Source organism: Bactrocera neohumeralis, chromosome 6 (assembly GCF_024586455.1).
Source record: "Bactrocera neohumeralis isolate Rockhampton chromosome 6, APGP_CSIRO_Bneo_wtdbg2-racon-allhic-juicebox.fasta_v2, whole genome shotgun sequence".
Taxonomy (NCBI): domain Eukaryota; kingdom Metazoa; phylum Arthropoda; class Insecta; order Diptera; family Tephritidae; genus Bactrocera; species Bactrocera neohumeralis.
Window position 1 is genome coordinate 29,504,722 of NC_065923.1, and position 16,634 is coordinate 29,521,355.

A 16,634-nucleotide genomic window follows, 5' to 3' on the forward strand; every position below is an offset into this window, starting at 1 on the left:
GAATCTGTTTACACATCCGAAATTAATTGAAAAACTCACTGAGGTAAAACACCGTACCGACAACGAGTGCATTTAATGGCGCGGAGTCGACAAAGAAAGCATTCGCAAAGCATACACAAACACATACGAGCATATGTGAACTATGTAGGGATCTTCACGTATGTGGTTATGTGTAGATATGTGCTGAGAGTACACACAAACAAACAAATGACGAGCGCGACCAAGAATGTGGAAAGCCATTTTTGCCCCTTTTACCGTTAGCGCGCGGAGTAATTTACATATTTTTGGCAAATACAGCATGGAAATTAGTGTATATGTGTATAAGTATGTATGTAAGTATATACATATATCTATGTCTCTGTGTCTTTGTAGAAATCTCTGAATGGCTCCTATGCACTTGATTTGGTTCATTTTTGGGGCGCACAATCTTCCATGCAACTTGCTGTAGTGCAATATGTTGCATGTTGTGGTATGCCACATGCTTGTACATACATATCTACTAATATTTACTTATGTTTATGGGCCGCCTTTGTGGCATGTTTGTTCGTCAAGTGTTTAATTGATTTCATGTCATTGTGAACATACCATTAATTATTATTTATGGCGCAATTGTGGCGCGGGATGCGTGATTTCTTTGTGTGGCAGGTCGGCACTTTAACAGATTTTTCTCATTAATTTAGACAAAGACACGCATGCACGTTTACTATTTGAGTTCTTGAAAGCCGCAACTTAGAATTTATTAATTTCAACTTCTTATGCGTTTCATAATTTTTCTTTCTCTTTACAGTCGCCATGGAAAACCAGTTTGGGGTCGTCCTATAAGCCGAGTGGATCCAGTGCGGTGAGTAGCATTCTTTATATATTGAAGGTAGGGTATGACCCTTTTAAAACAATGTCGTAGTAAATATTTTAAGTTTGAAGCACATGTTGTCATATTTGAAGACGAAAGTTTGCGCATGTGGGAACCCTTCTAAATTCTTTTTTTTATTTGTAAGTTTTCTTAAACCTTAGTTGACCACCCTGGCTTCGATTATTACAAGCCCTTTCTTTCTTGTTTGTAGTTATAATTAAATAAAAAATTAAAACAGGTGGCAACACTCAACGAAATATATTTAAAATTTTAAGCATTCTACCGTCTTTATGTTATTTCATTTCTTTAATGTTTTTTTAATAGCATTTTTCAAACGGGTGGCAATGCCGAATTTTTTGTTTTAAGTTTAAAATTTAAACTTGCTTTTAGAAATTAAGCTTATATTCTGCATTTGTTTGTCATTGTTTTTTAAAAGTATTTTAAATTATTGGCTTTCTTAAGCTCTTCTGGTTTAATACTCGCATTCTATTAAACTGAAAACGTTAACTTCGGCTGCATTGAAGCTAGAATAAGTTTCACAGATGAATTTCTTATAGCCACTACAGGTATATACAAATCAGTAAGTTTAAATATCAGTTATGAACAATTTATTCAAATTTGTAAAACTATTAATGTAAAATAAAAAATTTCCGTACAAGAATTTCATTTTGAGTGATCAATTTGAATGGTAGCTAAATGCAATAGTGGTCCGTATCGGCCGTTCCAAGAAACGATCAGCTTATTGTTGAGAACAGGATGTAAGCCAAATTTCAGATCGATATCTCTAAAACTAAGGACACGTATATGCAGACAGGCGGATAGACAGGTAGACAGACGGTCATAGTTATAGTGGGTTTTTCAATAGGGACGCTACAAAAGTAGATCGATTGGGGGAGCAAGCGACGTCTTAGTTTTCCGCGCTCTTTTGACATTTCTCTTCAGTAAGGTTTGCCATTCCATCATGGAAAAATATACGAACACACAACGATTTGAAATTATTAAAACTTACTATCGAAATCCGGAGGCAATGGCCAAAATTTTAAGAGCGCTACGTCCAATTTATGATCGTCATAATCGTTCTGTTACTTCAACAATTGAGCGAATTGAATGATAGGGACTTTGACAATATGTAGTTCCAACAGGGCGACGCCACAAGCCACACAGCGAATGTCACAATCGATATATTGAAAACCAAGTTTGGCCCAGTCAATTGGCCGCCTCGGTCGTGCAAGCCTATGGTCTATGACAACAAACCAGCAACGATTGATGAACTTCGTACGAATATAGAACCTGGAATTGCAGCAGTGTCGGCCAATTTATGCTTGAAAACCGTCGAAAATTGGGTTCAGCGTCTGGACTTCTACAAGCGTGCCCTTAGTGGCCCTGCAAAAGAAATTGAGCTTCATACATAATGGCATCGAATGCACTCTCCAGAAATAAAGAATTTCATTGATATCCCCAAACGTTACTCTGCGCTCTTATTGAAAAACCCGTTATTTAAGTATATAGAGTCCTTCTGAATGTTACAAACTTCATGACGAACTAAATATGAGTACACCGTGTGCCGAGCATAAGAAGTTCGATGATCACGTCCGACAAGTTTAAATAAGGGAGTGAGAGTATGCAAATTAATGGAGTTTCTTAGAGTAATGTAAGGATGCTACTTCTCTTGGGTCTAGAAACGAAACTCTATCTGGTATCGCATTGGCATACCAGTTTAACCTAACCTAATGAGACCAACATTTCTCACCAGATGACTCTTTTATGTTTCACATGGCATCATTATGAGTGGTTTCCTTAAGAAGTTTTGACAAATATTTTCTAACTATCTGAAGACTGCAACTTTCTTTTCAAAGTTTGCGGGTTTAAGCAAATATGTCAAGAAATATGTTAACATATGTGGAAACTTACGTCAGTTTCTTTGAAGGCTTGAGGTAAGACGAGACAGGGTTATATTTAAGCAATAAACTTCTTAAAGAGAAGAACCAGATGATATAGAACTACTAGGCACTAACCTTGTGAGATTTTTTTTATATTAGTAAGTTTTCGAACCATGACTCTTACCAAAACAGCTAATTCACCTTTTATTGATTTCACTTAGTAACTCAGTAATTTTAATACTTTTATATTTTTTCGGTTTTAACTCATATCCCTCATATAATTTCATTTTTAGTACTCCACCCGCGATGATATTGGCAGTTCACGTTACACATCTCTAGCTTCACCCAGCACATATCGGCCATCTTTCGCTGGTGGCACATATCGCATAAAACGCGATCCACCTTCAAGCCTGCAGACACCCTCCTACACAAGCCGCTACACACCAAGTGTAACGAGTCGCACCACACCGGTAGTGGACTCTACTGCCGACCTTAATGGCACAAAATCTAGTCAACTTAAGCGTTATACAACATCAACCACTAGTAATCTCAATAAATATGGCTCATCACGCGAACCAAGCCCAGCTGCACTCGAAATTACAAATCGCATGCGCAGTCGAGAGCCAAGTCCAGTTTCGCGTGCACTACGTGGCAAGTCGAGAGATCCGAGTCCCGTGGTCGATACTAGTTGTAAGATTGGTTACGGTGGTCTCAATTCGTATCGCATGTCCACACCAAAATCCACCAGCAGTAGTAGTTACAATTCAAGGTATAGTAGCGGCAGTACTGTTGGACGCGCGTCTAGCGTGGCACCTACAATGCCACCGGATAAATCTATTTCATATTTAACTGCCAGTGACTTTCATGCGCGTTCGGTAAGTCGTGCGCGGGAAACCGCAGCGAGGAAGTCCAACGAGAAGGAGATCGAAGAAGAGGAGCCGGTGCAGCCAGCAACGGTGGTGGAAAAGAGTGAGAGTGAAAGTAGTAGTACAGAAGAGGAGGAAGAGGAAACGTTTGTCGCTGTTTCGGTGGTCACCAGAGCCACATCGCCAACGCCACCCGGCAGCGCAACAACAGTACAAAGAACACGACGCATGGACATTGCAAAAACCATTGAAAAGACTATACAACGCTCGACACGCAAGCGTAAAACATTAGAGAAGGAAATACAGTCTGACCGACTCGATGATTCGACACGATATTCACGTTTCGGTTTGGGTAGTCGAGTACCATCTTACAGTCCGCACACGGAAAGCCGATATTCGTCGACAAATTTACGTTATAGTAACAGTCCGCTGTCGTCCGTCTCAAAGTCTTCCGCTTCGAATGCTTCCAGTACCAATAGCGTAGAAGCCAAAAAGGATACTACAGCAAAAGGTACACGCTCAAACGGCAGCAGCAAATCCAAATTATCACCACCTAAAGTTGTGCGTATCAGCTCCAGGCAATCATCCGTCGAAAATCTCACTGCCACCACAAATGCTAATAAACCACCTGCACCGCCGAAGGCTGAGTCGCCAACTAAAAGTAGTTCTAACAGTACACATGTGCCCACAAAGCTACCGAATAAAGACTTTCGAAAATCCGCTTTGAATGTTGGACCCACCGACCGTCCACGTAAGTCACGTACGCCCAGTAGCGGCACAGACTCAGATCCAGTACAACAAGCACACAATGATTTGGCAAATGGCATGGCACAGCGTAAAGAACGTTCGCCGAGTGCTGGTTCTGAGGTGAGTAATGTGTCGGCTGCCTCAAGTAGACGTAGCAGTACGGCAGGTGATAATAAGACACGACCACGATGTCATGCCAAAAAATCCTCCTCGTCATCATTAAGTCGTCACAATAGCAATAATAATTTAAAAAATAGTGCACACAAATCATGCACACCGTCAACGTCTTCCACTACTTCGACCAGCTCAACAACCACTGCCTCGTCATCGAGTGGCGCGGAGAGCTCGAGCGAGCTGAGAAAATCAAACAAAAAGCACGGCAAGAAGAAGAATATCAACACCCACAATAAAGATCACACAGCCAATAATTCGAGTGTGACAAAGTGTGCGACAACTAGCACAGGTGATTCTAATGATTCGTCGTCGAAGCGAAGAATAGATGAAAATAGCAAGGCGACACAGCAACCACCGGCGCTGCTAAGTACAAACGATACGTCCGCGACAGCGGCTGTTGAATCATCGCGCACAAATTCGAGATCGCCACTCGCCAGTTCGCAAGAGAAGTCTTCCAACCGATTGCAAAGATTGTCGTCTGTATCAAATTTTTTTGTTGCTCGTCAGAGCGATGCAAATAGCGAACCGATTTTCATTGAAAGCTCCGACAATTCGGGGGGCGATTCAGAGACGGGTCAGCTAATTGGCAGCAGTCTTACGGCAGCAAGCAAATCGAACACATCGCCAACGAATAACGCGACCACAACGACAACGACAACGACTGATCCTGCACGTACGGAAGCAGTATCAGCAAAAGTAATTACAGTAGCTGAATTAGAACCAAACGCCGCGACGTCCAAACGTAACTGTGACGATACGAGCCTCGATAGCTTTGAGGATAAGACATCGACATCTGCGAGAAGTCCGCAAAGTCTGACGAAATATAGCAACGCAACCCCAGATTGTAGCAAGTCTACAAAGTCAACGAAATCTAGTAGTACACACTTCCCGCACGAAACAACAGTCACCGACACGGCGGCGATCACCAGTGAAGCGGTAACAGATTCCTACACGACCACGGCCACTACGTCCGAGGAAGAGCAAGACGAATCGAGTTGGTGGCAACACACAAGTCGACAGATAGATACAGCATCTGCTTTGGGTTATCATCAAAAGGACGATATGCGTTTCAAGTTGAGACACATCGATTCTGGTGAGACTGCCTGGTGGTTACGTAACGACGACGATGACACTTTGGCCGACGTAGATTTGAAAACACTCAATCAGGAAGAGGAAGATCACAGTGAGGCCACAACAGCGCCCACGCAATCATTAACCAACAATTCGGATGAGCATAATAACACATCATCGCAGGCTAAGTACAGTTGGTGGACGAGTGACAACAACGATGAGCAGGTAGAGACGGAGGCGGTGGAAGCGCATAATGAAAATGATCAAAATGAAACGAATTATAGTGATGGGCGAACAAGTGCGTCGTATTACAAAGTGAATGGTGATAGTAAACAAATCGCAAGAAGTCACTGTACGCCCGAAAAGCCCTGGTGGGGTGACTCGAATGAAAATAGCAATGCCGATAGTAAGAGTAACGGACGCTTGGAAAAATCGAATAGTGCAACGAAACAAAATGGCACAATACAATTGAAGATTTGTCGTGTGGAGTCCGGCGAGCAACCTTGGTGGTTGAGTGAAGCCGACAAGGAGCCAAAGCATGCAGAGGAAGAGGCGGTCGTTGAGGCCACCGTCAAGTTACCGACACGTAAATCGCAGACTGTAGAGCGCTCAACTAGTAGCGGCAGCAACAATGCCAGCGATGATAAGCGCTGGTGGATGTCTGGACCCATGAAAAAACAGTTCACTGTGCGACGCGTGGAGTCGGGCGAGAAAGCTTGGTGGCAGCAAAATGATGAGGATGAGTCAAATAACCAAGAAGCACAAAGACAACCGACAAACGCTAATGTAGTGCGCGATAAGTCCAATGAAACATTGTGGTGGCAAAACAACGAAGAGCCAGCGATCGAACCGCATGCACCGGTGCGGTCACGTATCTACCGCAGTGATTCGACGGAAAAAGCCTGGTGGCTGCAAGACGACGAAGAGCAAGTGACACACACACAAAATGGACAGGTACCGAATGGAGATGCGGCGGCGGTCGGTGAACATAGAGTAGATCACGCCGATACAGAAGTGCAGCGGATCAATAACGGTCAGCTAACTGGGGCGCAACAACAAACTTTTGGCACCGAACTAAGTAATTCGTTCAATTTCGAATATTCAGAGCGACCGCCGCCGCTGGGACAATGCGCCAGCCCAATCGACCTTGAGCAACAACTGCCACAACAGCTGCCACTCAAACAAACACCAACGCGCAATCTAAATCAGTGCAAATCCCCTTACGATAACATTCCAATGGCGAAAGTTCAAGTGAATCACTACTATCAGCCCCAATACGCTCAGCAGTCGTCGAGCGCAGCAGCGGCCGCCAATTCACCACAACCACCTTACTATCACCAGCAGCAACAACAACGACAAACACAACAAGCAGCTGATTACTACACACCATATGGTAAAAGTGTATGTGGTGAAAAGCTCTTCATTTCACGTCACCAGAACATTGATGAGCTTTTAGGTGGTTCGTGTCGCCCATTAAGTCCGATCTTCTTGGATGGCAGCAACAATAGCTTTGCTACAGTGCCGGCGAATCGTAATCTCTTCGTAGAGGAGATCACACCCGATCAAGTGCGCATACATGACAGCACAGCGCAAATGCCGGTCATTCAACGCATGGAGAGGTGAGTGACGTTCAAGTATTGAGCAATGTGCGTATGTGTGTGTGAATGGTGAGAAGCTGTTGTATTGGAGTATGAAATGTTTGTTTTTTTAATTCTTTCGTTCTATTTTGGTTTCCAAATTTATTTATGTGTTTTTATTTTTGTAATTAGGGATGAATGGGATAATTATGGAAATGGAAGCGCGACACAACCACCGGCTGTTTATGAACGAAAAATGGTGAGTGGAGATTTTATTGTTATTCTTATATTGATGTGTGTGTACATACTTGTATGTATGTATAGATATAAATTAATTTAAAGCTTTCGTTGGTTGATCCGAAAGTGGGTCATTGTTTTTGAATCTTCAAATCTGAGAATCGGAATAGCACGATTCGCGTAATTAGTCGATGAATTATTCGATAAATGGCTTTAAAAGAAGCATTACTAGATTGATGCTACCAGATGTTGGCTTTAACATATCATACACTTTGTGCGCGAGGAAAAATTTTAACTTGATTGAAGTTGAGATCATAAAAATACAACTTTTTTTGAAGTGACTACAATAAGTTGAAAAATATTTGAGTATAGTCTTTGAAGAACTTTTTCTTTTCATCTCATATTCATTATAACATTCCAACCATTTAATGGAAAAGTCTTCATAAGAAAATCACATAATTCTCGGTCAATTTTTTTCTCGTGCAAACCTGCAGCCTTCATTCTATTTTGACTTCTAATATTCCTTATTTGTAATTTAAAACCAAGCAAATGGCAGCTTGAAAATTAAGTAATGCCAAACGCTCTCATATTCAAAAAGCTTCAATTTGACCGTGTTCTTAGATTTAAAATTTGAAGAGCCAACTAGCTGTAGGTAATAGGATAGTAAAAAATCGGTTAGGAACTATTCAGTTTCGAAATGAGTTATTAAATTAAATGGCATTAACCCCAAACCTGAACGGATCATGACACAAATTTCTACTTGTGAACAAAGTATAGGGTGATCCATATTGAGGTTCCTTACTTATTTAAAGAAAAAAACACAGAAACGTCAAATTTAATAGGGAATTTTATTATTATTCGAAAGAACATTCTTTGGAATTTACTTTTTAAAGATTATCTCTTTCAAATGTTAACCGCGTACGTCTTAGATGGTCCATCAATTAAGGCCAAGTTTCGATGACTCGTTCGAGGATTTCGACTGGCGAATGACACGTGCGATGTTTTACTTCAAGGCCTGAATGGAAGCGGAACTGTCCGCATAGACTTTAGACTTTACATATCCCCATAGAGACAAGTCTAACGGTGTGATATCATAAGATCTTGGTGGCCAATTGAACGGCTCAAAACTTGAAATAATCTGCTCAGCGAAGTGTTCTTTCAATAAATCCGTTGATTCATGCGATGTGTGTTATGTGACGCCGTCTTCTTAAAACCAAATGTTGCCGAGCTCACGAACTTCAATTTCAAGCGTCAAATAGTCGGTTATCATGCCGCGATAACGGTCGCCATAGACGGTTACGTTCTCACTGGCATCATTTTTGAAGAAATATGGACCGATGATTCCACCGGCCCACAAACCACACCAAACTGTTGTTTTTTTACTGAATGAAATGATAGCTCTTGACTCTCTTCAGACTGCTCTCTATCCCAAATTTGGAAATTTTGCTTGTTTACATAACCATTGAGCCGGAAATGGGTCTCATGGGTGAACAAAATTTGGCTCGAAAACGTCGGATCTTCTTGGAAATTTTCAAGAGCCCATAGAGCGAAACGATGTCGCTTGGGAAGGTCCAGCGGCTTCAGTTCTTGCTCAAGTTATATTTGAGATCTTGACGTAAAATGTGCCGGGTTGTTCCATACGTCAGTCCGAGTTGCTGCGAACGGCGTGGAACCAACTCTCCACTGTCTGCGTGTACACTCTCAGTACGGCTGCTAATTTTTCTTCACTGCGTGCTGGACGTCGTCTATTCGGTCGAATATTATCCAATAACGAATGCTGGGTCTCAAGATGGGAGACGGTGTTGTGAATAGTATGCTCAGTAGGCCGATTATGTTAACAATTAGTTGAGCAAAGCGCGCGAAATACATTCTTTGCAGGACGTGAATTTTCGTAATAAATTTTAATGAAATTATGGAATAAGTTTTGCGTTTCAGATTTTACAGAATGAAGACATTAAGTTATTCATACTGTATTGTTTTCGTTTTCACTATCACGCTTCTCTTCTTCTCGGATGGTTATCAGAGATTCGCTAAACTTTGGGAAGTGAAGAATCGAACGAAAAACTGGCATACATATGCCTTATTGTAATGAATTAAACTGTATACTTTTTATCAGAAGTGGTGAATGAAATATAGCTCCATTATAGGAAAATACAAGATAGTGCCATATATTCGTAGTGAAATTTGGTAATAGTAGGTGAAGTACAAGAGGATAAAGTGAATATAACATAATATGCTAAACCATCTATAACTCGAGAAAAATCAAATAATTTTAGAGCGATGATTAAAATTTATACAATCAGCTGACAGAGGGTATTGTAATGTCTTCAAGAAGAGGAGGACTTTAGTCTCGGAGTTAGGAGTCTCGGTCTCAACTCTGTGTTGAATAAAAATTTAATAGCATTAGCAAGAATAATAATTTGTGATTCTACTTGTCGAATAAAAAGTCGTAGTTTCCTTAGACTATGATTAGTGATGTAAATTACGTGATAATGAAGGAGGTAGTTGAGCAGTATCAATATTGGGTCGCTAGTAGTAGTACTATAATATACTAAAATTAAAATTAACTAAATTAAAATGAAATTTTAAGAAAATTTACTATCAAAATTCAAAGCTATGTATATATGTATTTATATAAATATACATATCTATGTATTTATGTTTTAACAATGTCCGCATCCATACATACATATGTACATATATACGATTATATATTGATATCCATTTGGATTTCTCGAAGCGAAACAGGTGGCGTTCCACCAACCATGCACCCTCTATGTATTTATAATTATACAAAAACAACAAAAATCACGAAAATGCATTTATAATTGTACAAAAATAACAAAAAAAACACCAAACGTTGGCTGTGAGCCAAGTTGTCGCCAAATATTAAAAGCGTAAATAAATCTGCCAAAATATGACAACACAATTAACATTACGAGTATAAGAAAGGACACAAACTCAAGCGATTATTAGCAATAAGCAGACAAGTACACACACATATACTTGCACAAATATATATGTAAGTACATGCATATATACATATGTACATTTGTATGTGTGTAATTTTTAGAAGCAATCGCAAGCAGCAACGAAAATCACTTAAATGAAATAAATTAATTGACCGGAGCAAAAAATCGCCAGATTTGTCGCACAACAAAATAAACATTTTAAAAACAACAACAAAAGCAAGGAAAGTAGAGATTGTGTATAAATTTAGAAGAAATACGCCACAAACAAGCGGCAAAGGTCAAAGAGCCGCTGAGCTGTGCGGTAAATGCTCATTGAATGTGCGTGCAGTTGTTGCTGTTGTGCGTGTGTGTGTGAGTAGTGCTGCTTGTAGATCTGCAAATATGATTCACACATAGCAGCGCTGGGGTTTTCTGCGTCGCTGTTTCGGCCGCAATTTCAGCAGCGCGTATTTTTTCGCAAACTCTACGCCGTCGAATGATTCAATTACCAGAGTCAATTGCAGCGAATTAAAGTGAAATATTCGTAGACGTGCGCTTCTCGATTTCCTTGAATTGTTTACTGCGAATTTTTTTTGTTTCTTCTTTTCGTTGTTTTGTTTTTCAGCAATCAAGTTTGACACTTAACTTTTCTATTTTATAGCCATGTTATCACATATGCCTAACATACACACACATACATACATTCATAAAAATTTTAGTTAGTCACTTTATATGTGTTTATGTTATGTTAGTATGTGTGAATATTTTTATGCGAGCATTAAAAATTAAATGTGAAGATGCTTGCAATAAAATTGAAGAAATAATTAAAATAAAATAATTAAAAAGTTGAATGTACTCTGGACTTTTATGTGCTTTGATTAAATTTAGTAAAAGAACAATACATATGTATGTAAATACATAAACAATGTTTAATCTGCACAACAACAACAAGAAAAACGTTAACATCGAATGTATCGAAGCTGTAATACCCTTCACAAATAAAAAAAGTTTCTGTACAAGAACTAGACTTTGATTATTTGTGTGACAGCTATATGCTATAGTTGCCCGATCTGAACAATTTCTTCTGAGATTGCAGCGTTGTACCAAATTTCATGAAGATATCTTATCAAATAAAAAGTTTTTTATAGAAGTATATAATTTTGATCGTTCAGTTTGTATATCAGCTATATGCTACAGTAGCCCGATCTGAACAATTTCTTCTGAGTTTTGCAGGTTTCTTTAGGAAAATAATTTGTGCCAAATTTCATGAAGATATCTTCTGAAATGAAAAAGCTTTTCATACAAAATTTGATTTTGATCGTTCAGTTTGTATGACAACTATACGCTATAGTAGTCCGATATCGGCGGTTCCGACAAATGAGCAGCTTCTTGGTGAGAAAAGTACGGGACGATATTTCAAAAACTGAGCGATTAGTTCACTTATAAATATATAGACGGACATGGCTAAATCGACTCAGTTTGTCCCGCTGATTAATTACATACATATTTTATAGGGTCTCCAAAGTTTTCTCCTGGGTGTTGTAAACTTCATAGCAAACTTAATTCACCTTGTTTAGGGTATGAAAACGGAAATATTTACATGTAGTATGTGTTTAAATGCACGTCAAATATCCGCATTGGTAATATTGACACGGTAAACTGTCGGCATTTTGACTTTAATGTTTCCAAAAACAAAGAGATCGATATTACTTATGTACATATCTGTGTACGGTTTGTATATATTTTAAATGTAAATTTACAGTTCACATGCATATTCGAAGAAAGTTGTAAAATAACGTTTATCCTTCAAGTTGATTAAACTTAATTTTTTGCAACTTTCGGTTAAAGTTATTGAAGAACACTTCGAATTTTTTTACAAAAAAAAATCCAAAATTCCACCAAATTCTTTTAATTATGTCCATGTTGTCCCTTCATTGTTAAAATTATGTAAAAAAATCCTGTTTCCTTTCGCTTCCTCATTGAAGTTGAAAAAGATTTGTTTACTCTTAACCTAATTGACGCTATTCTTCGTTTACAATCAGAAGGTAAAGCTAATGCATTCGTCATAAGCGCTAAACTGACTCTGTGATTGTCATTGATTCGCCGAGAAATGCAATTCGCAACTCACTAAGCGAATTGGTGAAGCTTCACCAGCTATTCAACCAGATTGCCAGCACTGCCTTGCACTTCTGATGCGACCTTGCGTTAACCTCTGACGCATGCGCGAATTTTGCTGCTGTCTTTTTGCCAAACTAATATTTTTGTGAACGATTGTAAAGTTCTATGAACTTAAGGCTTAAAATATTAACTCAGCATTTATAATACCTTCATTGGTCTCCGTCTCCGGTATAAGCTTAATTATATTTATATTTTTGTCTGAAAATATATCTGACCATAACTCTTTGTCCTGTTTTAAATATTCATTAAAAAAATGGGTATAATATGCCATTCAATCCAGTAATTACTATAATCACAGGTATAACTCCAACTCCCGTCAAAATAGAACAAAGCTGTAGGATCTGGCGAATATGTTAGAGAGTGAGCCCAGATTCCATCAAGAGGTATTCCATCTAAGGAAGGTTGAAATGTAAATATACACTTTCACAAAAATACTTACTACCAAAGCTCGACTTGTTATTGTTGTAGCGACAGAAAACCTTTCTGAAGTAATTTGGGCGAATGCTGTTGAGTTGTGAGTCCCTGACTCATTTGTCGTAAGACCGACTTCGTTTTGATCAGTTTATGTTTGAAATCACCTCCGTCGAGTATAACAATCAGCGGTTTTGTGGTCATGGTCCCTAGTCACCGTCTCCACGATTAAAATGTAAGGACTTTTACTTAACCCTGTATAAATTTCTTCGAAAAATTGCATGTAAATTTGCCTAATGAACTTTTCTAACTTCGTAAGGAGCCCAATTAGTAAAATGTTCAGGCCAAAGTTCCGTCAGAAAGAACCTCTCCGAACGGCAATATGTATTTATGCATTACGTTTTGGTTCTAATGCTTTTATTGTTGTTTTGATTAATACAAATATTGAATTGCAAAGTTTCAATCTGCTATAAAACCATTCAATCGATTTTTATTGCTCTACTTACACATGTGTGTATACACTTAAGGTTAAACTAGAATTCTCAAAATACTTTGGCAATTTCGGTTGGTTGAAATGAAAGTTTGAAATACTATATGATCCTTAACTCTATCAAGGGACTATTTTACCTTCGCTTTTAAGATATTGTCTCGGATTATAAAGTAAAAGTTCCCATCAGTTCCAGAGTGTGTAGGCGACGATAGAAGAGTCAATGAATTTATATATTATTTCCCAATTTTCCTTTTGCCTGGTATAACCTCGATGTTGGGCTAAATTTCGCATGTTAATGAAGGAACGTTCAACATGGAAAGTCGTTTGCCAAAAATAATACTTTTCTACAATTAAGTATGTATATAATTTTCTTACTCTTCTTTCCTGTTGTTAAAAGTATGGTTTACAGCAATATAATCCAGAACTCTCAAATCACATTAACAGTGTCGCCACTTACTTGGCTTCGTTATAGAAAAAATTAACAGACGGTCAAATACTTGAAGCAAAGATATTGCTCTTGGATCCTTAATATCCATTTTGTCATCACATTTAATTGTTATTGAAATTATCCGTTTTCGTACTCCAAAAGTAATGCCTTTATAGCATTGACAGACGGCAGCGTTAAACCAGATTAATTGAATTTTTCGGGATTAGTTCAGGAGTTACCACAGCTAACTCCGTTGCTGAATCCAAAAATAACTCTCAAAATTTTAGGGAGTTTGTGAGATTTTCGTTGGAAACATTGTTAAAAATGGCCAATTTTCATCTATTGTGAATGAAATACAAGCAACCCTGACAGCTGTTTATCAAATTCTCAATATAATACCAATAAAACTTTTATGTTATAATGCATTTTTAAAAATAATGTGTTGATATGATTTTGTAATAAAAAATGGTTTGGTAAAAATTGGTCGGCTAACAACCGTAATGTTTATCTTCTATCAATTTTCATTGAAAATATTATAAAAAGGACAATGAGCTGTTTATGAGAGTTTCAAACACGCATAGCTGCCGTCTGTCACCTACAAATTTGGATCTGATTAAGTGCGCAGTTAATCCGGATTAACGCTGCCGTCTGTCAAGGCTATTACACTACGTTTTAGAAGAAGGGAGTTTAAAATTTCGTACCCAACACTTTACTGAGACTTCTTGTATTATCGGAAGACTTGTTCACAAGTGTCTTTATCACACAAACAAGCAAGTGCACATATACAATAAATACCTCGAATGTAAGTGGGCGAAGAAGTTCCTTTAAATTTTGTTTGCCGAATCAAATTTCTGTTGCCGTAGTGTTCAGAATTTAGGAAAATGTCTTCGGTGATACAAATTATTCAAAAAGGGTCAAAAATGGAAAATAAAATATCGGAAGGAAGGATAAGTGGAAACCATTTTGAAAGATCATTTAAACCTAAAAAAAGGGGAGCAGAATAGTTCCAAAATCACTAAATTTTCTTCGAAAAAACCAACGTTGCCTTAACGTCTGAGAAACAATGGTTTCCCACTACCAGGATGTCATAAAATGTATTATTACTAGCGATGAGTCTTGGATCTATGTTTACCACCTAGAAAAGACGATCAGTCGGCCGAATTTCGAGGCCAAGGTGAGGCGAAGACGTAAAAAACACGTCGAAGCAGGCCAGTTTTCTTCGATTATCGAGTTGTGGTACACTCTGAGTTCTTTTCGACCGGCCAAATTGTGAACACGGAATACTACTTGAGTGTTATGCGTCATTTGCGCGAAGCTATTTGTAAAAAGAGTCCGGAATTATGAATGGACAACTATTGGTTTTTGCACCATGATAATGCACTGCTGCATACTGCGTTGATTCTTCGTGAGTTTTTCTCCAAATTTTCAACCAATATCTTTCCGCAACCACCGTATTCGCCTTATTTAGCTCCGTGTGACTTCTGGCTATTTAGAAAACTTAAACTACCGTTCCGGGGAAACCGTTTTAAGTCAATTGAAGACATTAAACGTGAATGATTATTTCAGAAATATACTATAACAACTGTCTCGAGGATTGGAAAAAAAACGTTGAGGGAACGACATAGGCTTTGAAGAATAAATAAAGACTTTTTTTAACAAAGTCTTACTATTTTTTGCTCATAGCAGTTAAATGCAGCCTTTCATTAACATTCATAAATAAATATGAAATAAGATATCAACTATAAAAACGTGTAAGAGGAACATAAAAGCACCAAACGTATGATAAATATGCAGACAAAGTCGGCACTTGCCGCATAAATTAAAAAGACGTTCATTCATCACGCCTCGGTCGTACCGGCCGAATGAAGTCAGTTTAACGCACCGTCATTTCCCCATATTCCGGAGAATCCAACTCATGCAAGAAGCGATTCTCGCGAAAACGCTGTTGATACTTGAGAAAAAAGATTTTGATAAATAAATATAAATAAAATTTTAATATGAAATTCCAGCAACAACTAAATTATGAATTCATATGGAGTCTTGAAGACTCGGTGGCTAGGATGAGTGTTATCTTTTTATTATATCTGTTTAAGTAAATAATTGTTTTCTGCGTTACAAATGTTTTTTACCTTTTGCGCTAATATCCTCGTGTAAATGAAGTAATCAAGGTCATTACTTAAAGATATTATCAAATAATTGCAAATATTCGTTACATCCTATCGCGCTAAATAGACAAATTTCTCATAATTTTAATAACGTTTATGTATAAATGTATGTATGTACATATGTACAGCATCGACAACAACCACATGTGCAGATAAAATATTATTGAATCAAGCGAAGCAATGTTTCATGAACACAACAACAACAAATAAATATGAAATTATTACATTTGTTGGCGGCATTTATTCTGGCATTCTTATCGTTGTTGTTGTTGTTATTCACATTTGTAGGTATAAACATACAAGTGCACTGTGATTACCTTGTATAAAAATTCAAGACTTCTACCCTAGTCTGAAACTAGTCCAAATTGGTTAAATACTGGGTTCAGTTCATATTGTCGGCATTACATTCCATTTTCGTTCTAACTTTTGACGTTCGCAAAAGACCAAACTGGAGATCAGATTATTGATAATACTCATAAGAGTGAATGAAAGCTTCTTCTATAAATCGTTGAATTTATTGATAACATGTTTGATTAATGTACCCAGTATACTGAGAGCTCGTGTTCCCTGTACTGCCGCAGATAGTTTTTGGAAACATCTTATTATATGT

At 38.2% G+C, this 16,634-nt stretch overlaps 1 protein-coding gene across 4 annotated transcripts in view; it reads left to right on the plus strand.

Annotated features, from left to right (window-relative positions):
• Nucleotides 1-16,634, plus strand: part of LOC126763424 (FH1/FH2 domain-containing protein 3) — a 148,967-nt gene that overhangs the window by 19,405 nt on the left and 112,928 nt on the right. For all 4 annotated transcript variants that reach the window (XM_050480931.1, XM_050480929.1, XM_050480928.1 and 1 more), the window contains exons 2-4: nt 788-841; nt 3,024-7,207; nt 7,358-7,424. In XM_050480931.1, the coding sequence (XP_050336888.1) occupies nt 788-841; nt 3,024-7,207; nt 7,358-7,424 (4,305 nt within the window). The remainder of the gene's footprint in view (nt 1-787; nt 842-3,023; nt 7,208-7,357; nt 7,425-16,634) is intronic.